The 24452-nt window shown below is 46.1% G+C and overlaps 2 protein-coding genes across 2 annotated transcripts; one reads left to right on the forward strand and one right to left on the reverse strand.

Moving 5' to 3' along the window:
- LOC122225962 (histone H3.v1-like) lies at positions 1-24359 on the reverse strand. Its single transcript, XM_042948643.1, has 4 exons — positions 23754-24359; positions 23470-23534; positions 23163-23266; positions 1-1169 (listed from the first exon to the last, which is right to left on the reverse strand). The coding sequence occupies exons 1-4, from the start codon at positions 24156-24158 to the stop codon at positions 751-753; spliced, it is 993 nt and encodes a 330-aa protein (XP_042804577.1). The 5' UTR covers positions 24159-24359; the 3' UTR covers positions 1-750.
- Positions 9670-10352, forward strand: LOC122228640 (histone H4). The gene has a single exon (XM_042953793.1). It carries the CDS (start codon positions 9776-9778, stop codon positions 10085-10087), a length of 312 nt encoding a protein of 103 aa, XP_042809727.1. The 5' UTR covers positions 9670-9775; the 3' UTR covers positions 10088-10352.
- Positions 24360-24452: the final 93 nt, after the last annotated feature.

A 24452-nucleotide genomic window follows, 5' to 3' on the forward strand; every position in this document is an offset into this window, starting at 1 on the left:
TTGCATACGGTAAAGATCTGAAGCGCCCATTTCTATTTTTGCATCACTTCCTACACTTTGTGGAAGTTTGTTTTGCCTTTGGGTTTCGGAGCAGTAACAAACATCTCAAAAAAAAAAAAAAAAAAAACCAAAACCAACCCATCAGCATTTCCCTCAAATTCCTATTCGTGTTTGCGCTGCCTGTCTTATGCAATAGGGTATTAGATATTAGATCCATACAACTCTTAAGACACATAAACCAGGAAAAAGGCTCCCATTTGCAAACCAGGACTTACATCCAGCTTAGTCTTAACTGTAAAATCTAGTTGAAAACCCAAATCCCCAACCCGGCAGTTATCACAAATCCACACGACCGCCTTCCCGCTTCGTTTCTATATCCAGATTCGTGCTAACGCTTTGTACGAGTAGCGTGTTAACGTTACAAACGACTAGTAGAGCAAAGTCCACCCCCTTGCAAGTTTTCCTTCAAACTAGTAAGGCTGACGCTGTAGACTGTAACTCAACATATGTAAAAGCTTAGGCAAAAGCGATCTAAGCCCAGCTTCAGCTGTTCCCGCTAGTGCCTGTCAGCCGACCAAAGTTCAGACATTGTGATCTTCCTACCCACCACGTGCGAGTTTCCCCTCATTTCTCTACCCAGAGCACAACAGCACACCCACGCCAGGTGAGATAGGCGATACAGCTACTCCTCGTGAAAAAATGGGTGGCTCTGAAAAGAGCCGTTAGGTGGTCCACTTAAAAGCACAGGACTTAAGCCCGCTCCCCGCGGATACGGCGAGCCAGCTGGATGTCCTTGGGCATGATGGTGACGCGCTTGGCGTGGATGGCGCACAGGTTCGTGTCCTCGAACAGCCCCACCAGGTAGGCCTCGCTCGCCTCCTGCAGCGCCATCACGGCCGAGCTCTGGAAGCGCAGGTCCGTCTTGAAGTCCTGCGCGATCTCGCGCACCAGCCGCTGGAACGGCAGCTTGCGGATCAGCAGCTCGGTGGACTTCTGGTAGCGCCGGATCTCCCGCAGGGCCACGGTGCCCGGCCGGTAGCGGTGCGGCTTCTTCACGCCGCCCGTGGCGGGCGCGCTCTTGCGGGCCGCCTTGGTGGCCAGCTGCTTCCGCGGGGCCTTGCCGCCGGTCGACTTGCGGGCGGTCTGCTTTGTACGGGCCATGGTGCCTTACTGGCTTTATCCAAGAAGTACTAGGCAGTCATATTTATAGACGTAGCCTCCTCTTGATTGGACCAGAACGGTTAAGAACTTCCAGACTTGTGATCTCATTGGCTAGATTTCAATCCTTTTTTTACTCGGGTAGAAGATTATAATGCTAATCTCTTTCCCTTATTACTTCATCTTTCCGTACTTTTCTGTAATTTTATCGGTCACAGATTTTTTTTTTTTTTTTTAGGCCTTTCCTTTAAATTGATGTCACTTTTGTAAGAGCAGTTTTGAAAGTGTTTTTGCAAGCTTGGGATTCAGGTTCCTTCGAAATAAAAGCGTGCCTTCCCATGAACTAGGTTTCAGTCTACATTTCTAGTTGTTACTGTAACTCCAATACCACAGCTAACATTTTGCGCCTCACCCTCTGCTAAGCGCGTTAGTTGCATTACAGTATGACTGGGACTCAACAAAACAATATGCAGTTGAAAGAACCAAACACTGAATTTACCTTTACCCAACTTCGGAACTACGCCGAAGCCCTGTGCTGATCACCACCGACTTGCAGTGTAGAAGAGCCTTGAGCCTTCCCCCTTTCTTTAACCTTTTCACCTTGGAACGCGCCTCCCTCCCCTCAATGGCCAATTAGGTCCAAGAGACGAAACGCGTCTAAATCAGGGAATATAAAACGAGAAACGTTATTTTCTCCTTTATAATGGTGAATAGTTTCTAAATAGTCAATTTGCTGGTCGGTCAGATTAAAAACTAAAATAAAGTTTCAAAGTAAACAAATTACTTGTTGATTACGGAGTTACTAACAGGTTTCCTTCAATTAAGTAGTTTCATCTAAAAGTTTCACCTGAAGGTTTCATCTTTTTTATTCTCTATAGAGAAATCGAAGATCCTCTGCTTTTCAGTTGTTTCATATGCTTTGTAGCATTGCTTGGAAAACTGCATGTCATGAAACAAGTGATGTAAGGTTACCAATGCTTAAATTGGTGAATACTTAATATAAAAATTTTAATCGTATGTTTATTCTATTGAAAAAGCCTTGCATCCAAACCTTTAGTAACTCACACCTGTGAACAAAATCAAGCCCAAGAAGTTTAAAACTTACTTTATGGTGTCAATATGAATTACCATCTTCCTGCTAGGGGCAAGTGATTTTGAGGCGATTTCCTGAACACTAAATAACTTAGAAACTTTGTATCTACAAGAGTTCCCATCAGCAGCACAATCTGCTCTAGGGAGACCTAAGATGTCTTGCAAAAGTGTTAACTGATATGAACAACTGTTACCCCTTCCTGTGGCCAGTTTGTGATAACAACTAACACAGAGAGAGCACTACTTGGTATTTAAAAATTCTTCTGCATACACTACTTCATTTAATCCCAACTCTGTAAAGTAGATGTTACTTTCCTCATTTTACAGATAAGGAAACTGAGTCTCAGAGAAATTATGGCTTGTCCTGGATAAGTAACAAGGCCTGCATAATATTCTAAAGGAAAATAATGGAATTATAGTGGATTTCCAGTTTCATCAGCCTTGGGGTACATCTTAAAGCAATGAAGAATTTTCCCGTCATGCAATCAAATGACTCAATGTTTCTCAAACTTCTCCACTAAACTATTCCCATCAGAAGAGGAAACTACCAAGGGGGGGGGGGGGCGGGGGGGGAGTCTTGGATGACAGCCCAAAGCAGCCTACACAAGTGTCAACATTTCTTTGCAGTGTTCTTTTTCAATCTATGTACTCTTGGCCCTGGTGTTCATTTAAATAAGAAAAAGTTTCTCAAGCTGTTGTTAGGGAGGAAAAACTTTGCCCTACCCCTCAAGGTTTTTTGGCTGGTCTAAGAATTAAATTGACATGAGACAGATTAACAGGAGAAAATCATAGAAGAATGTGAGGCCCCCCAGGCAGTTCAGGCTTATGTGCCATCGATAGCTAACAAGGGGGTTGAGGTCTGGGACTGCAAACGGAAGGAAGACCATTACAAGAAGATGAACATGAGTAAACGTTTGGTAAACAAATGTTTGCTGGGCCAGAGAGAAACAATGGAGCATAGAAAGGGATTTTAGCAACTAGACTTTGTTAAGTTCTTCCCTATCTGTAACACCTAGTTCATATTATACAGTAGTTCTCTATGGTGATAGCTCCCCTCCTAGAGCAGGTCCTCTATCTAAATTCTCTTACGCAGTTAGGAGGGAGGCAAAAAGAAAAACTTCTTGAGTCTTCTGCTTCTTAAAAATAATCGGCCTAATGGAGCGCCTGGGTGGCTCAGTCGGTTAAGTGTCCGACTTCAGCCCAGGTCATGATCTCGCGGTCCGTGAGTTCAAGCCCCGCATCGGGCTCTGGGCTGATGGTTCAGAGCCTGGAGCCTGCTTCCGATTCTGTCTCCCTCTCTCTCTGCCCCTCCCCCGTTCATGCTCTGTCTCTCTCTGTCTCAAAAATAAATAAACGTTAAAAAAAAAAAAAAAAAATTAAAAAAAAAATAATCGGCCTAAAATAATCCACATACCAAAGAAACATATTTGGAGGTAGCAAAATTTTGCTCCCCTACAATGTATATTCATATAGAATCCAATAGTCATGGGGTGTATTTTCTCTTTATAATATAGAGAATCAGAAAATTCCAAACCTCTTCCTCTGGCATTTCTCAGAATAGAACAATCTGTTATTTACAGATGCCAAAGGCAGACCACTCCAAGATGGGCCACTTTGGCATGAAGATTATTTCAAGTTAAAAAGTGATCAAAACCCAGCAGATTCAGGAAAAACTGTTTACCTGAAAATTTATTTAAAACAATTTTTTTTTAATTTAAAAAATGCTTAGTTTTGAGAGGGAGAAGGAGAAGTGGCAGAGGGTGGGGGCGGGGCAGGGCAGAGAGAGAGAGAGAGAGAGAGAGAGAGAGAGAGAGAGAAAGAGAGAGAACCCCAAGCAGGCTCTCCCTGACGCGGGGCTCAAACTCACAAACCCTGAGATCATGACCTGAGCTGAAGTCTGGAGGCTTAACTGCCTGAGCCACCCAGATGCCCCTGAGAATTTAGATGGAAGGCCTGCTTCAGGATGAGAGCTACCATCATAGATGGTCTGCGTGACTTCCCTGTACATACCAAATTAAATTTTATTTTCTCTGTTAATCTGTCTCATGTCAGAGTAGAAGGTAGGTCTGGGTAGAAGGACCTTGAAGGGGTGATTGCTGTGAGTGTTCTCAACACACTACTCTATCAGAAGTAAATTGACGAGCCAGAAGAACCCGTGCTTTGCTGTAGCTGTGGGGAAATGGGGATTCTTTTTCTCCTACTGATACCTCTGAAGTTTCTTTCACTAGAAATAATAAGAATCTGCAGTTTCCAGATTGAGCCCTGAAGTTTCATTATGTAGTACTGAGAGAGGGGAAATAGCATAAGAAGCCTAAAATTTGCCACAGGAAATAAACATGTAAAAGAAAAATATAACGTTTTGTGTGTGCATGTGTTTGTTTTTAGTACAAAAGTAATGGACTAAATTAAAATACACGTTCCTGGGGCATCTGGGTGGCTCAGTCAGTTAAGTGTCCAGCTTCAGCTCAGGTCATGATCTCGCTGTTCCTGAGTTCCAGACTCGCATCGGGCTCTGTGCTCACAGCTCAGAGCCTGGAACCTGCTTCTGATTCTGTGTCTCCCTCTCTCTCTGCCCCTCCCCTGCTTGAGCTCTGTTTCTCTCTCAAAAATAAAGAAACATTTAAAAAAAATTTTAACTACATGTTCTGGGAAGCCAGTTTGTGTTTAGTCTTCGACTACAAGTACCCCCACGGGTTCAAATACCCCCAAGATGAGACTGAATCTTTGGTTTGTGGGTTGGGTAGGCCATGTGCCTGATTTCCTTTCATGTTTTTAAAAATTTTTTATTTTATTTTATTTATTTAATTTGAAAGCAAGCACAAGTGGGGGAGGGGCAGAGAGAGAGGGGGACAGAGGAATCAAAGCAGGCTCTGTGCTGACAGGCTGACAGCAGAGAGCTCAAACCCACAAACCGCCAGATCGCCACCTGAGCAGAAGTTAGACGCTCAACTGACTGAGCCACCCAGGCGCCCCTGATTTTTAGTTTTTAATTTTAAGTCCAGTGTACTTAACATACAATGTTATATTAGCTTCAGGTACACAATATAGTGATTCAACAATTCCATATATTACTCAGTGCTTATCAAGACAAATGTACTCAATCCCTCTCACCTATCACCCACCCCTCACCCACCTCCTCTCTGGAAACCAACAGTATGTTCTGATTTCCAGGAAATAGGTAGGGGTCTGTTTTTGGTTTGTCTCTTTTTTTTCTCTTTGTACCTCTTTTTTTAAAGTTTATTCTGAGAGAGAGAGAGTGAGTGGTGTGTGTGTGCTCGCATGCGCATGAGAGCAGGCAAGGGGCAGAGAGAGAGAGAGAGGGAGAGGGAGAATCACAAGCAGGCCCCACACCAGCAGCATGGAGCCTGGTTTGAGGCTCAAACCCATGAACAGTGAGATCATGACCTGAGCTAAAACCAAGAGTCGGCGCTTACCTGACTGAGCCACCCAGGTGCCCCTCTTTGTACGTTTGCTTGTTTTTTAAATTCGACATATGAGTGAAATGATTTTCTTTCATCTTAAGAGGTCAGTAGCCCTGGACCAAATTCAGAAGCCACGGGATTTTGAGCTTCTTTCCTTATCCCATTCTGAGATAAACTCATTCCTTCAACATCTTGCTCATTGGATAAAAACTCCCCCCACACTTTTTTGGGGCGCCTGGGTGGCTCAGTCGGTTGAGCATCTGACTTTTTGGCTCAGGTCATGATCTCATTGTCCATGAGTTGAGCCCCTCGTTGGGCACTGTGCTGACAGCTTGGAGCCTGGAGCCTGCTTCTGATTCTGTGTCTCCCTCTCTCTCTGCCCCTCCCCGCTCATACTCTGTCTCTATCTCAAAAATATATAAACATTTTTTAAAAATTAAAAAAAATAATAAACATGAAAAAAAATCACTTCCCCTTTTTACCTTAATATTACTGCTTATACTATACAGTGAAGGGTAGCATAGGGGAGGAAAAAGTTTTCCTTAGTCCTCTTAGGGTCCCTGGCTGAGTCTGAAAGTCAAACCAACAAATACAGAATAACAGGAGAAGAGCACACAGTTTTATTTAACGTAGGTTTTATGTGACACAGGAAACTTCATAAGGAAATGAAGACCTAAAGAAACAGACCTGAATATTTTTATGCTAGGTGTGATGAACTGTGGGCACTCATGTAGAAATACAGTAGGTTACAGAGTGTGAAATAAGTTTAATACACCAGAGGAAGCAGCAAGGCCTGTTAAGATTCTTCTGTATGTCCCTTTGTCTTTAGAGATAAAGATGCTCCTTTCTTCCTTATCTATCCCTCTAATCATATAGAGAAGACACAAGAGGCTTTTATGACCTGTTTTAGGGAAGAGGGCTTTGGGGAAGGGTCAGAGTGACCTTCCTGCTTATGTCCTTTTCTCAAAATTTCTCTGACTTAGAATATTCAATATTAATGTGCCATGTTTTGGGGCAGCATGTCCCGAACCCCATCAGTGACAGAATATGCCACCCCTAAATTATGTCACTCTGGCATAATGATTATTTTGAGCTGAAGGCACTTGAAAAACAGCAGGTGCGAGAAGTTCTCTGACCTCCATTTCCTTCCTGAAAACAGGAGATTCCCGCCCCCCCCCCCCCCCCCGCCCCCACCGCCCCCATGGACGAGGTCTTCCATAGGCCAGGAGGAAAACAACATTGTTTTCACCAAGGACAGGGAGTTGAAGCCAAGAGAAATCTGCACAAACAAACCTTGTTAAACTAACCCTGATCTTCCTCGTTCTTTTTCCTCCATGAACTGCCGTAGCCAAAGCACTTTCACCTTGTGACATTTGCATGATTTACTACTCTCTGTCCAATTCAATACACAAGCAGTCAACTCTAACTGCTTCTTTGGATCTTCATTTCCTCATGAGAGCTCCCATGTCAAGTAAAACTTACAGTAAATATGTTTGTATGCTTTTCTCCTGTTAATCTGTCTTCCGTCAATCATCAGGCCCAGCCAAAAACTCTAAGAGGGAAGAGGTAAATTTTGCCTCCTCTACAGCAGATTTCAGTTTGAAGCGGTTCAGAAGATACCATTAGTTTCTGCCATATATTTCCCAGTCACTGTCCCACAACTTACTGTCTGTAGCCCAAGCCCCTCTGTCTGGTCATATTCCCAGATTTTATTGTTCCTTGTTTTTAGAAGTATGTATAACCTTCTGGGCCTCACAGCCTTTTCAGGTCTTCATTTTCCTTCTGAAGACTCCTGTGTACACATAAAAATATTAAAATCCGTATGCTTTTTTTTCCTTTTTGATCAGTCTTCAATGAGCTTAATTCCTAGTCCAGCCACAGACTCTAAGAGGGAGAAGGAAGTTTATACCATGTCTGGTTTTTCCAATGCAACACATCCCAATGGAATGCAGTAGATTCAAGGAATGTTCACAGTATTCTAAAGCTATACAGATGAAAAGTATTTTTATTCCATTAACCAGTCTCATGAGATTTAAGCTACATAGTGCAAGAATTTTAAAGGTTATATTTATTTATTTTCAACAGAAATGACTTGTTTTGTTTTTATTAAAAAAAATTTTTTTAATGTTTTATTTTATGTTCGAGAGAAAGAGCATGAGCAAGGGAGGGGCAGAGAGAGGGAGATACAGAATCTGAAGCAGGCTCCAGGCTCTGAGCTGTCAGCACAGAGCCTGATGTCGGGCTCAAACTCAGGAACTATGCTCGGGATCATGACCTGAGCCGAAGTCGGATGGTTAACCCACTGAGCCACCCAGGCGCCCCTGTTTTGTTTCTTTTTAATGTTCAGGCTGCAGATATTAGCATGACGCTATCCTTGATTTATGGGGAAAATTAGAATTGAATGCTCACAACTCAACTAATATACAGCCTGTCTGTAAAAAAATAAAGAAAAAAGGCTATTTTAAAAATGTATCTTCTTTCTCAACATTCCTTTCATTTTTGTAACCAACATCTATTGTGAATCCCAGGGTGTTGGTTTAGACAAGCCATGCCTGGTGAACCCATTCAATGAGCAGAGAACAAAGTGTATGGCTGGGGAAGAAGGAAAAGGAATTCCCTCAGTCCCCATCACAGTCACACCTTCGAGCTTTGAAGTTTAATCATTTTGAGATTTCTGAGTTTAAAATGACTAAAGAACAACCAGGAGGATCTATATGCCTTGGGCCTAGAAGTCTGATAAAGATACAGTACTGGGACTCATTAGCATATAGAAGGTAGTTGGAGCCAGAAGAGAGCAAAAAGGGGCATATATATAAGATTTCCTAAGATAGGGGCGCCTGGGTGGCTCAGTCATCTTGGCTCCGGTCATGATCTCCAGATTGATGAGATGGAATACCCCTTCCAGCTCTGCGCTGACAATGCTAAGCCCGCCTGGGATTCTCTCTCTCCCTCTCTCTGCCCGTGCACCGCTGGCGCTTGTGCACTCCCTCTCTCAAAATAAACTGAAAATAAATATATAAATAAATAAATAAACAAACATTTCTTAGATAATAAACATCCTTTAGAAAAAAAAAAAGGACAATTCTTTCTGATGCAGAAACCACATCTTCTGATAGATTCTCCAAAAGAAGGCCCTGGTAAAGTAAGGAACATGCTTTCAGTAAAGGACCCCTGTCAATTTCATAGGGCAGTTTCTGGTAAGGACTTTCAAAAAGGAGATTTCCCCTTGAGAAAACCAATTCATCCAACTTTGCTGGCTCCTCAAGGGGCACACAGTTGGGTCACTGATTTCTGGCTGAAAGCAAGGGTTGATTTCAGAGGATCTGTGGAAACGGAGTCTTCTTTCTGTATATATTGCTTCTTTCGCCAGAGCTTTGAATGACAGTGCGTTGCACTCACTGACTTCCTTGAGAAGGCTTGCAAATATTCTAAGACCAATTCTCCTAGGATCTGACCTGGGTGAGGTGAAATTCCATGCCCCATATCAACAAAACAGACTAGACTCCAAAATTAAGGCGATCTCCCTCTTCCCCCCTCCACATACAGCCCAGGAGCGGCTGCTCTTGACATCACCTTCCAGGTGCGCCAAATGATCGGAACTGCTTTTGTTGCTGTTTTATGTAACCATGCCTCACAAGCCTGTGACCCTCTAGTCGGGATCAGACCAGGCACTGGCGCCCTCTTCTTCCCGTCTCTGGACTCCATTTGGTCTTTCTCTGGTCTTCTCACTCCAGAAAGACCTTTCCCCTTAGCCTAAATTTTACACCCTGGGGGAATCCACAAATGGAGGGAGAAGCGAAAACGGCTGCGGCATCCGGACGCCTCACGTTGGATGGATCTGTATTCTCCCAAGGACTATGGCCGGGAAATTTTTTTTTAAACTAAGAGTCCACTTGCCATTAGAGGGAGCGGTGCAGCGGGCGGAAGAACGGGTAGGAAATTAACAGAGAAGAAATGACGCAATGCGGAGCGGGCGGGGACAATTTAGGGCGGGCTTCCCGCCTCTCGCCTTCTGTTCTCAATCTGGTCCGGTGCTCTGTTATATTAGGGGGTAAAGCCGCCCTACTCTCACCGAAGGTTGTGTCTCCAGCTTGATTCTCGCTATGTCGGGGAGAGGAAAGGGCGGCAAAGGCTTGGGCAAGGGGGGTGCCAAGCGCCACCGCAAAGTTTTGAGAGACAACATCCAAGGGATCACGAAGCCGGCAATTCGGCGCCTTGCCCGGCGTGGAGGAGTCAAGCGGATCTCCGGTCTCATCTACGAGGAGACCCGGGGCGTGCTGAAGGTTTTCCTGGAAAACGTCATTCGGGATGCAGTCACCTACACTGAGCACGCCAAGCGCAAGACGGTCACGGCTATGGACGTAGTGTATGCCCTGAAGCGACAGGGACGCACCCTGTATGGTTTCGGAGGCTAAGATGCCGCTTCATTTCTGCATCCATCCTGCCAACGGCCCTTTTTAGGGCCAACCATCTGGTCTTCGGAAGAGCTGGATGCTCGGGTAGAACTTTGGTAACTTTGTTTTTGGGAGTTGGGCTAGAGTCAGGTTTTGGGAAGTTCGTGAGAGGTAGGCATTCGTGAAGTGTTAACAGCCCTGAAAACCCAAGTCGTGGGGCGCCTGGGTGGCTCAGTCGGTTGGGCGGCCGACTTCGGCTCACATCGTGATCTCGCGGTCTGTGAGTTCAAGCCCCGCATCGAGCTCTGTGCTGACAGCTCGGAGCCTGGAGCCTGTTTCAGATTCTGTGTCTCCTTCTCTCTCTGCCCCTCCCCCGTTCATGCTCTGTCTCAAAAATGAATAAACGTTAGAAAATAAAAAACCCAAGTCGTTCACTAAAAACTGCCTTTCATGTGCTTGCTCCATTTTTTGATTCATTTTAAAAGGTCTTGTACTCCAGATCTAAGCAATGTTTTCTGTTTGCTTTTGGGTGCGCTGTATTGTGATCGGTGGGCTGGGCTGCGGAAGGTAAGAACTAGCTATCCAGCTCACGACACTTGCTTCGGAGAAGTGGGAGAGGGGGCAGCCCAATGGTTTGCAATCTAGAGGTGGCCTTTGGCCCCCCCCCGTGGTGTTGAGTCTCAATTCTCTATTTTGGGTTTCACTTCCTACCTCTACAAGAGGGTGTGGGCTAGATGGCTGAAGGGCCCTCTTCACAATGGACGATGTTTTGTAGTCTGAATTCTCACTTCAAAAGGTGCAAGAGCATTTAAAATCAAGAGAAATCCAGGTTATTAGAACAGATGAGATCACTACTGCAGTTTCTAAAAGCAAGTTTGGCGTATTATCTGCTGAGTGTGCTTTTTTTTCAATGCTATATTCAAGGGACAGTTTGAGTCAAGGATGTGGGAAGACAACTGTCTTTCAGTGAAAACATTGCAAAAATACAGATGTCAGCTTCTACAAAAGCTGATCAAACTATAACATCATGGAAGCAAGTCTTCAAGAAACAGTTCATTCAGGTGTGTCTTTTTCTTGTTAGAAATGCAAAATCTTGGATCCACCCCAGATCTATTCAGTGAAAAATTCTAGGGGGTAAGATCTAGCAATTTGTGTTTTAACAAATCCTTCAGGTGATTATGATACCCAGTTTGAGAACCATTGGTCTACATAACATAGTTTCTTTAAATGAAACTAAAGTATTTAAATCTGAGTAGATATGGCCCTAATTAAATTGTTTCCCAAAATGTTACATTTTGCTTTCTTTGAAGGGGAAAAGAAAAACACTAGGTGAATGAGCCTAGCAAATTTTCTGTAGTACAAAATATTACAGGAGGAAAAAAGTAAAACAGCTTATTTCTTCAAAGCATCTGAGGCAAACATAGAAGATATATGAACGAAAACTAGTCAGCTTGTTTTCCTAAATATTATTGGTTTGCATTTTTAATATTGAATTTTGTAACCAATGGATGTTTTTTTCTTAAGTTTCTCTAATATATCATCCTTTACCTATTAATGACGCACCTTCTTTACAGTGATTTTAATAGTGATCCTTGTTCCCATTTTATCTTTCACTAAATACATAACTTAAGTAGAGCATGTGTGGTAAACATAGATATAGGAATGAGTAGAAAGACCTAATAATACACACCATGTTGAATATTCATGAGGTACATGAGGTACCCAGTATTCAAACCTTAAATCAGCCATCTGTTGGTAATTCCTGATATGGCCCAATGTGTCCTCTGCATGCATACACACAGAGAAATCCATAGCTATTCTACAGGTTATTGGTGAATCACAACTATGGCCAGGTGTACTTGCCCCTTATCTCACTGATCTTGGGAGCATAAATTAGCTTCAGGCACCTTCCATCCGGTAAGCCTCCTTGCCTGTCCTCAGCTGTCAACCTTTTAAGTGTAGCCCCAGTACAGAAGACTGGTGCTGCAGACAGAGGCACGACAGAAGATTGTGTAAGTCCAGGGTTGGACGCCAAGTGGTGTTTCCACCATCACTGCACCCTCTTCTAAGCGTGTTAACCTCCTCCATCACTTTCCCCCTCCTTCTTGTTTTATCTGTTAGTTTCAATTGTCTGTGTGGTTTGATATATTTGTCTTCATTGGGCCTATGAGGCTTTCTGTTCAGTGACCTCTGGGATTGCTTGTCTGGTAGTAGAGTAGGAAGCCATGATTATGGCAAAGTAATTTCTTACCACAACTATATTACGGAAGAGGGCTGATTGGAGGCAGATTGGAAACAAGGGGGGTGGGAGGAGACACAACCGTGGGGTTGGGACCATCCAGGTACCCTCCAGGGCAGGTGGTAACCTGACTCTAGTGAGCATATCCAGTTCCTGCAACAAGGCAGCCTTTACAGTGAGACAGTATCCTGGCTGAGTAATGGCAGCCACTGAGCTCATCTGTCTCCATGCTCTTCCCCAACTTCTTGGCCGTAGTTTGGCTTTTGGTATAGAATTGCCTGCAGGGAGCTAAGGAACAAATCATGTTTCTTGTTGGAGATTAAGAGCATGATTTCCAGAGCCAGACAATTCAGGGTAGGATCTGAACTTCACCATTTACTAACAATGAAACCGTGGGAAATCCCTTAATCTCTGAAGCTCATTTTCTTTCTCAGTAGCATTTAAAAGGAAAAGAACACCTACTGTGTGAGGGTTTTATGTGGATAACATGTATTCATATTTATAAAGCAGCACTTTGACTCAATAAATGCTACTACCTATTAATAATAACAATTATTATTAGGGTTTATGCATTTGTCCCTTGAGAGTCTTGTCAGTGGGATCTAGGTCCTCAGAGCCCACCTACCCAGGCTAACAAGAAAATGAAATTTCTGAGCCTACAGAGCCAAGGACCCGCCTGGAATGGGGTGAGAAAGGGCCGAGGAGGACATCCTGTTGACATCCTTCATTTTCCACTGCTTCACAATGCAATAAGACCAAATATAGTAATAATGTCTCAAACATTAGACACAAAAACAAAGTAGCAAAGAAAGAGCAGAAAGGAAAAAGATTCTCAACGAAAGAAACAGAAACCCAAAATCAAAACCTGGCGGAGGAAAACTTACTCATAAGCTCACAGTTTAGCCCTGGTCGGCTGGAGAGGACCTGCTACTTTAAGAAAGAAAGTTTGCAAGATCAGGAAGCATCTAACTTTGTTCTCATCCTGATGTTCGAGAGGGACTATGAGAGTCAGACCCAAATAACAACCTGGCCAAATTTAAGTTTGCTGATGTCCGAAGCCGGTTGTACCAAAACTTTTGGAAGACAATTTAGCAATAGCCATCAAAATTACTGAAAAATGTACCCCCAAGTTATATGCACAAGGATAATAAATTGCAGTTGTGTTTCTAGTGGTAAAAATCTGGAAAACACCTAAATATCCATTAATATGAATCTGAGTAAATAAATTAAAAAGCATCCATTAAATGGGGGCACCTGGGTGGCTCAGTCGGTTAAGTGACTGACTCTTGATTTCCACTCAGGTCATGATCTCACGGTTTATGGGATCGAGCCCCTCATCAGTGCGGAGCCTACTTGGGATACTCTCTCTCACTCTCTTTCTGCCCCTCTCCCCTGCTGGTGCGCTCTCTAAAAAAAAATAAATACCCTTAAAGAAACATCCATTAAATGAAAAACTGTGCATCCTTTAATAAAAATGAGGCAGATTGATACAGAAGTATATATATATATATATATATATATATATATATATATAATATAGAATGAAAGAGAGAGATTAATTGGGACAAAGACCAAATATATATTTTTTATTATACATCACAATACCACAGCTAAGCATACCCTAAAGAGCTGACTCTTAGAGAACCTTGAGACCAGACAGAGATTAGACCCAATGGAATAAAGCTTGCAGATCTGTGTTGATTCTGAGCAAGTTGAGGGTGAACTCTTGGGTGCAAGCTGGATTGCAGGGAGCAGAGAATGAGAAACTGAAACCAGTTAGGAGGCTGTTGTAAGCTATGGAGACACTGGCCAAGAATGGTGGCAGCAGGACTGGGGAAGATCGGAAAAAGAGATGGTGAGGACAAGAGGCACAGAAGCCCCTGGTTCCCTTAAATTTGAAGTGGGCATTTGGGTTAAATTGAGATACTTCTCTTTGATTTGAATTAAAAAAAAAATTTTTTTTTTAATGTTTATTTTTGAAGGAGAGAAAGAGTGTGAGTGGGGGAGGAGCAGAGAGTGGGAGACACACAATCCGAAACAGGCTCCAGGCTCCGAGCTGTCCACACAGAGCCCGACGTGGGGCTCAAACTCATGAGTCTTGAGATCATGACCTGAGATGAAGTCAGATGCTTAACCGACTGAGCCACCCAGGCGCCCCTGATTTGAATTTTTAAATAAAAGAATGCATAATAGTTCCCATCTATTGAATACCTACTATGTACCATTTCAAATCTTCAGAACAACCCCACAAAGTCAATAATACCTTTATTTTTCAAAGCAAGAAACTGATGTTTAAGCTGCTTGAATAACTTAGATTCTCTGATACATCCTGGTGCTCCTGAATCTCACTAAAATATTTGTTTAAAATTTTCAAATCGCAAATAATATGAGGATCTTTGAATACATTTGCCATATTCATTTAATGAAACCATTCCATGTGGATGATGGAAAGGACCTCATCTGGTCTAATTTTCTCATTATATTTTTCCTCTGGTTTCGAGACAAAACTTTATGCCAGCTTCCATTTCCTACCAGATCCCTCATTGGTATAGATGTTCCTAAGAGGCCTGTCCTTCGGGCCATCTCTTTGGAAGCTCTTCCCAGGAACTCCCAAGTGTTTCTCTAGCTCCTAAGGGCAGATGAGAGAATCCAGCTGGGTCTCTAGACCTACCTCCAGATCTACATTCCCAGCTGCCTGAAGGACACAGCCACTTGCCACTGCCTGGTGACAGCTCTGACCCAGTGTGGCTTGACGTGAACCCCTCAGCAGCACCCCCCACCCCCTGCCCCCGGCTGCCTGTTCCTATGAAGATGGCAGGATCCTCCAATAGTCACTCAGGCAGGACGGTCTCGAGATATCTTTGATTACTTTTTGCCACAACAACCTCCTTCTGTCCGTTCCCCCATCCAGGCCCAGGCAATCTTCTACATTCAAAAATATCAAAACTTTCCCTCCCTTGTTCTCTTTTATCCTCATTTCCTGAACATCCCTTCACTCCACAGAGAAAACTACTGTTTAAAGTTTCTTTTTGTTTCTATGTATGACTGCAAAATATATTAATGTATTTTTTTAAGTTTATTTATTAATTTGGGAGGTGGGAGGGGCAGAGAAAGAGGGAGAGAGAATTCCAAGCAGGCATCTGCATTGTCAACGCAGAGCTCGAATTCACAAATCATGAGATCCCGACCTGAGAGGAAATCAAGAGTCAGCTGCTTAACCAATGGAGCCACCCAGGTGCCCCTAATGTATTTTTAATTTACATAAATAGTATTGTTTTAAGTCAAATTCCATTTATTTTTATTATTTTTTTAGTGTTTTATTTATTTTTGAAAGACACAGCATGAATGGGGGAGGGGCAGAGAAAGAGGGAGACACAGAATCCGAAGCAGGCTCCAGGCTCTGAGCTGTCAGCACAGAGCCCAACACAGGGCTTGAACCATTGAACCATGAGATAATGACCCGAGCCAAAGTCGGATGCTTAACCGACTGAGCCACTCAGGCACCCCATAAATCAAATTCCATGTATTATCTTATTTCCCTTAGAACTATGTTTTTAAGATCTGTCCCTTTTCCTTTTTTAATTAGAGAAAGAAGAGAGTGTGTGAGCAGGGGAGAGGAGCAGAGGGACAGAGAGAGAATCTAAAGCAGACTCCACACTGGGTGTGGAGCCCGATGCAAGACTCTGTCTCACAACGCAGGGATCATGATCTGAGCTGAAATCAAGAGTTGGACACTCAACCAACTGAGCCCCAAAGGTCTGTCCTTCCTATGTGTCCTTCCTATGTGTTTCCTCCTGCTGCAGTCCTCCATGGAGCGAATCCACCGCACTTTCTCCATCCACTCTCCCAGTACGAATGCCCATATTGTTTCTAACGTCCCATCATCCTTGTCATGTGTCCTCATAGACCTGTGTGAGACTTTTCAAATAAATATCCAGAAACAGAATTGTTGGTTTCTAGCATGTGTGTCCTTAATTGGCCACCAGGCTGCTTTTCAGAATGGCTGCCCTCATCTGTCCGTACCCCACCGGCAGGGCACCGACCATCTAGGCCCTCCATCCTTGCTAAGCCTTGGCGTTATCCAACTTTCCAATATTTCCCAGAGCATCCAGAGTAGAGTGACATCTTCTATTGCTTTAATTTGCTTTTCTCTTATCACTAATATTTCTGAGCATCTCTACATATGTTAAATATTTTGCTTCCTCTTTTGTAAGCCTTTCTCCTACACTGTTTACAGAATAAAATCTGCACCTCCCCCCCACTTTGGCACGCTGACTCCCCAAAAAGACTCCCATTAAGCTGGCCTCAAAGTCCCCACCACTGAAAAGTCATTTCCCATTCCTGGCCTTGGCCCCACCCCGTGGACCAGCCACCATGCACAGTTCTCCCTATTTCTGCTTCCCCTGCCTGGGTTAGACTCCCTACCTCAGCCCGAGTTCTCCTACAGGAAGCGTTCCCTGATACCCGCGGTTAGAAGTGACCTTTCCTTCTGAACTTCCGGAGAACTCATCTGCACCTTTTCTGCCACCTACCAGAGCATGCCTTCCATTCTAGTGCATGTACTCTTATGCGGTCTGAAGAACGGATTCCCATTTCTGTAAGCGCATACACATGCTTCCAGGTCTGAGAGGTGCTGGGACTCCTGCTCAACAAAAGAACAATTTTTCATCTGAGTGGGGATTTTACTTTGTTCTTCGTAATTTTCCCTATCGCAAGTGGTTTTCAGTTGCAGGTTATAACCCATTAGCAGGTGGTAAAGTCAATTTAGAAAATGGGAACCAGTGGGGCACTTGGGTGGCTCAGTCGGTTAAGTGTCTGACTTCAGCTCCAGTCATGATCTCATGGTTCGTGAGTTTGAGCCCCACATTGGGCTCTGTGCTGACAGCCCAGAGCCTGGAACTTGCTTCAGATTCTGTGTCTCCCTCTCTCTCTTCCCCTTCCCTGCTCACACTCCATCTCTCTCTGTCTCTCAACAATAAATAAATGTTAAAAAAAAAATTAAAAAAGAAAATGGGAGCCAGTATCTTTTATTAATGAAGCAGAATAAGATTGAAAATATCAGGGTGCATCCCGTGATGGGGGGAAATCCTTTTGTACAACTGGTTTTGATTTTTAGATGAGTGTGAATATGCAATAGGTAGTATTGTAAAATTGTATCTTACTGTGGCTTGAAGTCAGCAGAAATCAGAGCTACTGATACAGTGATATTGTATCTCTCTGTATGTAATTATCGCACGTATTGCTTTTTTCTTCTGAAGAATTGAATCTACTACAAAAAGAAAAGCAAAATACAAGACTCAGGTTCAAGGCTATTTTCTGGCTGGGTGACCCATATTCCCAGGTGTGTTTCCTTCACCAGGTTATGTTTCATCAACTATTCAACAGGAATTTAAAAAAAAAAAAAAATCCCTTCTTGCCTCCCAGGGTTATTGTGAAATGGAATGAGAGGAGAGGTGAGTGAAACATGAGCCATCAGCCATCTAGGAACCTGGATATTATTACTGCCTGGGCCACACAGTCTAGAAGCTCATCATGTATTTAAAATTATTCATCAATTTCATGTTTTATGACATGGTTGTAACTTGGACTTACATCAATTCACATTAATGCCACTAATATTTACATTGTCAATGTTAATGATATCATTAATACTGATTAATGACCACATGTAAGGCTCTGTCCCAAGCATTTTGTATGGACTGTACGGTCTCTTTTCATCCTTGTAACATTCCTGAAGTGGGTACAATTATGATCCTGCTTTACACATGAGGAAATGGAGATCCCAGTCTTTTCTCTCTGGAGACTTTCCCTGGTTAGGGGTAGGAGTCCTGGTCCTACCACAAAGGACTCAGGCCTCTGCCCCAGTTGGTAGCAGCAAGGACCTTGGACTTCATTTTCTATCCCTTCTCTGCCATCCTTCTTCCTCTACCCACTTCTGCTATGTACACTACTCTCTCTGCACTGATCACCCCCATTCTCCTATCACATCTCAAACAAATCCTATCAGCAGGGCTGAATCTGATGTCTTGGGGAAATAAAGACAGACATTCTGCTCCAGATCATCTGCTTTGAGGAAGAGATTAGGGGAGTATCTCAGTGAACTCTTCTCAGTTACTATCACAGGAACAGTTTTTCCAGACACCCTGCCCGTGGGCAGTTTCCTGCTCCCATGTTCCAGGACACCCCCCTCAAGGACCCTGGAGGTTCTTTGCGGAGATCCAGTTCAGACCTGCTCTTGATCTGTGACTGCAAGGACCTTAAAAGCTAGAGCCTCTTGTTCCCAATTCTCTCATATAAGGCAAGAGTCAAAGGGCAGATGAAGCAGGCCCCTCGCCAAGCGTTGCCTGACCACGTGTGGCACGCCAGGCACTGTGTGGGTGCTAATGCCACAGGGACCAAAGAGAGAGAAAACAGATGATCTTCCCCCTGAGGAATGCTGCTGGCCTCATGTTGAGGGTACAGTATAGGAAGGGGTGTAAGGAAGGGGTGTAAGAGGGAGAGGCAAAGACGAGGGCCCAAAGAGGTGAGGACGAAGAAGAGAAGGGGGAGGGGAGGCTACATAAGGCTGGGTCTTAAAGAACGAGTGGGGGTTCTTTGGGGCTACAAAAAGGGGGAGGACAGAAAAATTCTAGACAGAAGAAATGGAATGTGTGAAGACATCGTATACTTGGGGACTGCAGATGTTCTATGGGGCTAGAACCCACTTGTTTGGCTGGCAGAGCACCAGAAAGCCAGGGAGGCTCTGAGAAACACCACCAACTAGAGGTCTATTTCTTCTTCCTGGGATCTTTTCCATTTAATCACGGTTAACAGCGTACCTACAATTAACTGAATGTTTGTTCTGAACCAGACACGGTGCTGGGTCCTTTATAGGAAATATCACTTTTAATATTTCCCAAAACACTATTAGCAAGGTGTTATTGTCCCTTTTACAAATGGGACATGTGGGGCCTATAGAGATTTACTTGCTAAAGTCACATACCTGTTATAGGGGCAAGCCCATCAAATTGGGGTTTGTCTAACTGCAGAGTCCCTACTAGTTATTAACCTCCATTGCTCTGAACTACTATGCAGAAGAAGGTGGATTTTAACCTGAAGGGAACAGGAAGGAGGTGGAAAAAATTAAAGCATGAGAGTGACAGGCTCAAAAAAAAATGTTCTTTAAAAGAGACAGCTCTCACACAGACAGGAAGCCTAGTGGCAGGGCAGAGAGTCTAGCGTGGACACTTAATCTTCCAGATCAGGGTGGGTGGGGCCTCAGTTAACGAAGGGACCATGGATGGATACAGAAAGAGTGATGGAACTGAAAGTCAGAAAGTAGATGTCATAACATTTGGTGACTCATGAAATTTGGACAGAGGGGAAGAAGAAGGAACTTAGCCCTAAACAGACCGGGGGATGAAGGTATCTTTCAGTAAGATGGGGAACATGGAAGGAGAAAAATAGCTTTGGGAAGCAAGATGATGCACTTTTGGAAATATGCTGAGTTAGAAGCACCTATCCAGAAGGACCTGGCCACCAGGCAGTTAGAAATGTTGGTGTGGGGCTCAGGATGGTGGGCTCAGCAGGAGATACCAACTCGGGAGCACTTGAGGGAGGCAGAGATATGGCAGGCAGGGAATCCATGATCTCACTTGAGTTGCAGGGGAAAACAAAGCCAAGGCCAGGAATATTGATGGGCCTGGCAGAGATAGAGGAGGACATGAGATGGAGGTGCAGACGTGGAGAAGGATAAGGAGGACCAGGAGAGGGTGTGAACCCAGAGGCCAACTCCTCTTCCAAGGAAGCAAAGGGTAATGTCAACAGGGCCATACCTCATCGTTTACCTCTACCCATGCACACATACCCGTCCCCCACTACCCTAAGGCAGATTTAAATCTGTGCTGACAGCTCAGAGCCTGGAGCCTGCTTCACATTCTGTCCCCCTCTCCTCTCTCCCCCTGCCCCGCTTGCAATCTCTCTCTCTCTCATATAAATAAACGTTTAAAAAAACTTAAAAAAAAAATAAAAATAAATTGTTCTCTTCTATTGATGTCCCCAGGTTGTGCTGTTCTCCTAACAAACAGAAAGATTTGAAAGATTGCTAGGAGGGTAGGCTTTTACAGTCACAGGAACATGGATTTTATTCTATTCCTGACTGGGTATAAACAATGCCACTAAAGTTCCCTTTGGGGTTCAGACAGGGAGACTTGTTGAGGCTAGAGGTGCTTTGGCTGCTAAAGTAAAGCAGTGTGATATTGAGGCTAACACAGGACAGAAAGGACTGATATCTGTAAGCAACATCACAGGTTCCAGGGTCTGTGCAGCCACTCCTGGGCCCGAGATGCTGCCCAAGCCACCCCTGAGAGCCTCAGATTGTACCCCAGAAAGCCCTTTCATTATGTCAGGCTGTCAGTCGGTCAGGCTGAGTGGAGCACTCTTTGACTGTCAAGACCCAGACGTGCTGTTGTGTAGAAGCGCTGAAAGGCAGATTAGTGATGCAGACGAGGTCCATCCTCTGAGGGGCTCACCTTTGACAGGAAACCAGTTAAGACCACCCAGGGAAGGCCACCACTGTCCCGCACCAGTGAGGGGCCAGGTCCTAACTCCCCCGTGCTCTTCCTCCTCTGCTTTCCTATTTTCCTTCCACACCCTGCAATCGTGGATTTGGGGAGCGAGCGCTCCACTTGTTGTGGTGGGAGGAGCACACGTGGGTAGAAACGCGAGGAGAGGGGTGAAGGCAGATCATAGCCATTCCCACTAAGCCAGGAACCCCTGAACTGCCTTAGCCACGGCAGATGCCCGCAGGCTGTTCTCAAATCTCAGGGCCACGGGCAGGTCTTGGGCATCTTTGGTATTTTAGGTTGGTTGAAGCTGATGTAGTATCAGTTTGAGGCATGGGATCCTGAGGAGGAAGGGCTCCGGCATGGAAATCAGGGGTCTGCTGAGCCACTAAGGGCTCTGCCACTCTGGAACGTAATTCTCCCTTTGAAGACTTCAGGCTGCACTTTTGGGAACAAATTTCAACGGACAAGAGACGCGGGCTGCAAAGGGGTCATCCCTGCAGAGCTCCAAGTCACTGCTACTTCTGCTTGTAACTAAGTCACAGGGGATCCCATCACGTACTGTTGGTCTGAGCAGGGAATGAGGCCCCGGGCAGAGACCATGGGGCCTGTATTGATTTCCTAGGGCTGCCCTCACAAGATACCAGACTGCCTGGCTTAAACAACAGAAATTTACCCAGCTCCCAGCTCTAGAGGCTAGAAGTCCAAGATCAAGGGGCACCTGGGTGGCTCAGTTGGTTAAGTGCCAGACTTTGGCTCAGGTCATAATCTCACCGTTTGTGGGTTGGAGACCCGCGTTGGACTCTGCGCTGTATGGAGCCTGCTAGGGATTCTCTCTCTGTACCCCCGCCCCTGGTGCTCTCTCTCTCTCTCAAAATAAATAAATAAAAACTTACAAAAATTTTTTTTTTTTTTTGTTAAGAAGTCCAAGATCAAGATGTCATCAGGTTTGGTTTCCTCTGAGGCCTCTCCTTAGCCTGCAGGTGGCTGCCTTCTCACTGTGTCCTCTTATGGTCGTCCCTCTGTGCTGTGTCCTGATCTCTTATAAAAAAGACACTACTCATATAGGATGAGAGCACATCCTAATGACATTTTAACTTAAATGCCTCTTCAAAGGCCCTATCTCCAAATACAGTCACCTTCTGAGGTACTAGGAGTTAGAGCTTCAACACAGGAATTGCTGGGGGCGGGGGGGGGGGGGGGGGGGGGGGGGGGGGGGGGGGGGGGAGGAGAGACACAATTCAGCCGGTCACAGGGCCTATTCTGAAAATCTCTGAGTCTGGGGCTGAAAACTGGGGACCCTCTGGCAGGAGCAGAAAAAGTTTTCTTCCTTCCTTCCTTCCTCTCTCTCTTTCTTTCCTCCCCACACTCCTTGCAAAGGGCAAAAGTTTTCAGAAGTTATCTCTGCCTGTTTCTGTTCCCCTCAGTGAATTTTCACCAATCTCTGTGTGAACGAAACCACCAACTCTGGTCTCTTCCGGGTGTACATAAACGACGATCAAGGATAAGAGGTGTCATCTGAGACGCACATAGCTGCTAGTGTTTGAGTTCTTGCTCGTGTAATGCCAGCTTCCCAAGGTCCTGCCCCACTCTTCTAGGTAAACAGACTCATTTCTAAGACCCCGAGAGGCGTGAAGACTTCCATTTCATCTGGTGTAATAAGAGTGGCCCCTCGGAGAGAAACTCAAGCCTCCGCCCGCACAGATGCTGGGGCAGACAGACGTGGGCAAGGAGGGGAAGGGAGCAGGGCGTGCTCTGCCTTCCCTTGGTTCCAGCCGCCCGAGAGCTTGAACTACTGAGCGCCCCGCGCTGGATAACTCAAGTACCTGCACAAAACTCCTCAAATGTCTCTGCATGTGAGGTTGTCCTCCCGGAAGAATCGCGAGTCTCCTGCTGTGGACGTGAGCAGGGAAGGATACCGACCAGTCGTAGCTCCCGGGGAGTGGTGTCGTGTTGAGGAGGCCTTTGAATCCCGGTCCATCTTCCCACCGCCGCTGTTTTAGCGAAACCCATAGGACTGTCAGAGCTGAATGCTGGGCCACACAAGCCAGACCCTCTTTGTCCTGTGTGTTCCTGCCCGGAGCTGCCCAATCCTACCTTCTTCCTTAAGGTTCCTTGGCATTCAAAACAAAGGGCGGGGCGGGGCGGGGGGAGAAAGGCGGGGTGAGAAAGTGCAGAGCGCGAGACCTCTGAAGGGGATGAATGGCACCCGCTAAGTGTCCCGCTGCCCGGGGCAACCTGGGCGTTACCGACACCCGACGTGCAGGCGGGGTTTGGGAATCCCGACAACGACCTAGCAGAAACCTGGCGGTACCAAGGTGGCGGGTGGCGGATTTGCCCCCTCCCACCAGCCGGAGCGCCGCGCCTCTGGGGGCCACTTCCGGCGGGGGTGTGGAGGCCGCGGGAGCACGGCTCCCGCTGGGGAAGAAGCCCGGCCAGCCGAGTCCGGACCGCTCCCTAGGGACTCTTCGTCGTCTTGGCCGGTCCTGGAGCCCAAGGCCCCTCGTCTCCTGTCCCGACAGCTTACAACCCGGGGGTCACCGTGGGGCACGTAAGGACACCCCAGGAAGAGAGCACGCATGCCCGCCCCACAGAAGCCGAAGTGGGGGTCCTGGCCGCACCCGAAAAGGGAGCCAACAAACAGGACGGGACGCCCCTGGACTCGGCGCGTGGCCCCACGAGCTACCTGCCAGGAGACCCTCAGCTTTACCCGGCTCTGGTGCCTCATCCGCGCGCGGGGTGGGGTGGGGTGTCTGCTTTGTACAGGGGAGGTGGTAGAGTATGAGAGCGTCGGCCGGGAGAGAGCGAAGACGAGTGGCACAGCTTCTTTCAGGTGCCGTCGTGGGTGGCTCTGAAAAGAGCCTTTGGATGGGATGGAACCTCGAGCCGAGCGCGCGCTTTAAGCCCGCTCCCCGCGGATACGGCGAGCCAGCTGGATGTCCTTGGGCATGATAGTGACGCGCTTGGCGTGGATAGCGCACAGGTTCGTGTCCTCGAACAGCCCCACCAGGTAGGCCTCGCTCGCCTCCTGCAGCGCCATCACGGCCGAGCTCTGGAAGCGCAGGTCCGTCTTGAAGTCCTGCGCGATCTCGCGCACCAGCCGCTGGAACGGCAGCTTGCGGATCAGCAGCTCGGTGGACTTCTGGTAGCGCCGGATCTCCCGCAGGGCCACGGTGCCCGGCCGGTAGCGGTGCGGCTTCTTCACGCCGCCCGTGGCGGGCGCGCTCTTGCGGGCCGCCTTGGTGGCCAGCTGCTTCCGCGGGGCCTTGCCGCCGGTCGACTTGCGGGCGGTCTGCTTTGTACGGGCCATAGCGAACCAAAACACCAACTCACCAGCGCAGCGGCAGCGAGAGTAACGGGACCTCGGCCCGCCGCCTCACTCTTTATAGGCACCGTCTTCTTCCGATCGGGCGGGGCGATAATTGAAAGTCCCGCGCTGGCTGTCCATTGGCTGTGACGTCACCCGCCCTGGCATCACTCATTGGCCTGGGCAGAATCCTCCCTACCCCGCCCACCCGCCTCGCTTTCTACTTTCCAGTTCTCCAAGTCTTTCTCCTACCTTGTTTTTCCCCTTTTCGGCGGGCGGGGAGGGAGGAGGGAGGAG

This window comes from Panthera leo, chromosome C1, assembly GCF_018350215.1.
Source record: "Panthera leo isolate Ple1 chromosome C1, P.leo_Ple1_pat1.1, whole genome shotgun sequence".
In the NCBI taxonomy this organism is placed as follows: Eukaryota; Metazoa; Chordata; class Mammalia; order Carnivora; family Felidae; genus Panthera; species Panthera leo.

Bases quoted from the DNA above. Each gene is read 5' to 3' on its own strand.
- LOC122228640 (XM_042953793.1), top strand. From the start codon at position 9,776: ATGTCGGGGAGAGGAAAGGGCGGCAAAGGCTTGGGCAAGGGGGGTGCC.
- LOC122225962 (XM_042948643.1), bottom strand. From the start codon at position 24,158: ATGGCCCGTACAAAGCAGACCGCCCGCAAGTCGACCGGCGGCAAGGCC. The intron at 23,535-23,753 runs GCTTAAAGCGCG...GTCTCCTGGCAG, and splicing joins GCCGTATCCGCGGGGAGCGG to GTAGCTCGTGGGGCCACGCG. The intron at 23,267-23,469 runs GTGCGGCCAGGA...CTTCTTCCCCAG, and splicing joins TTTGTTGGCTCCCTTTTCGG to CGGGAGCCGTGCTCCCGCGG.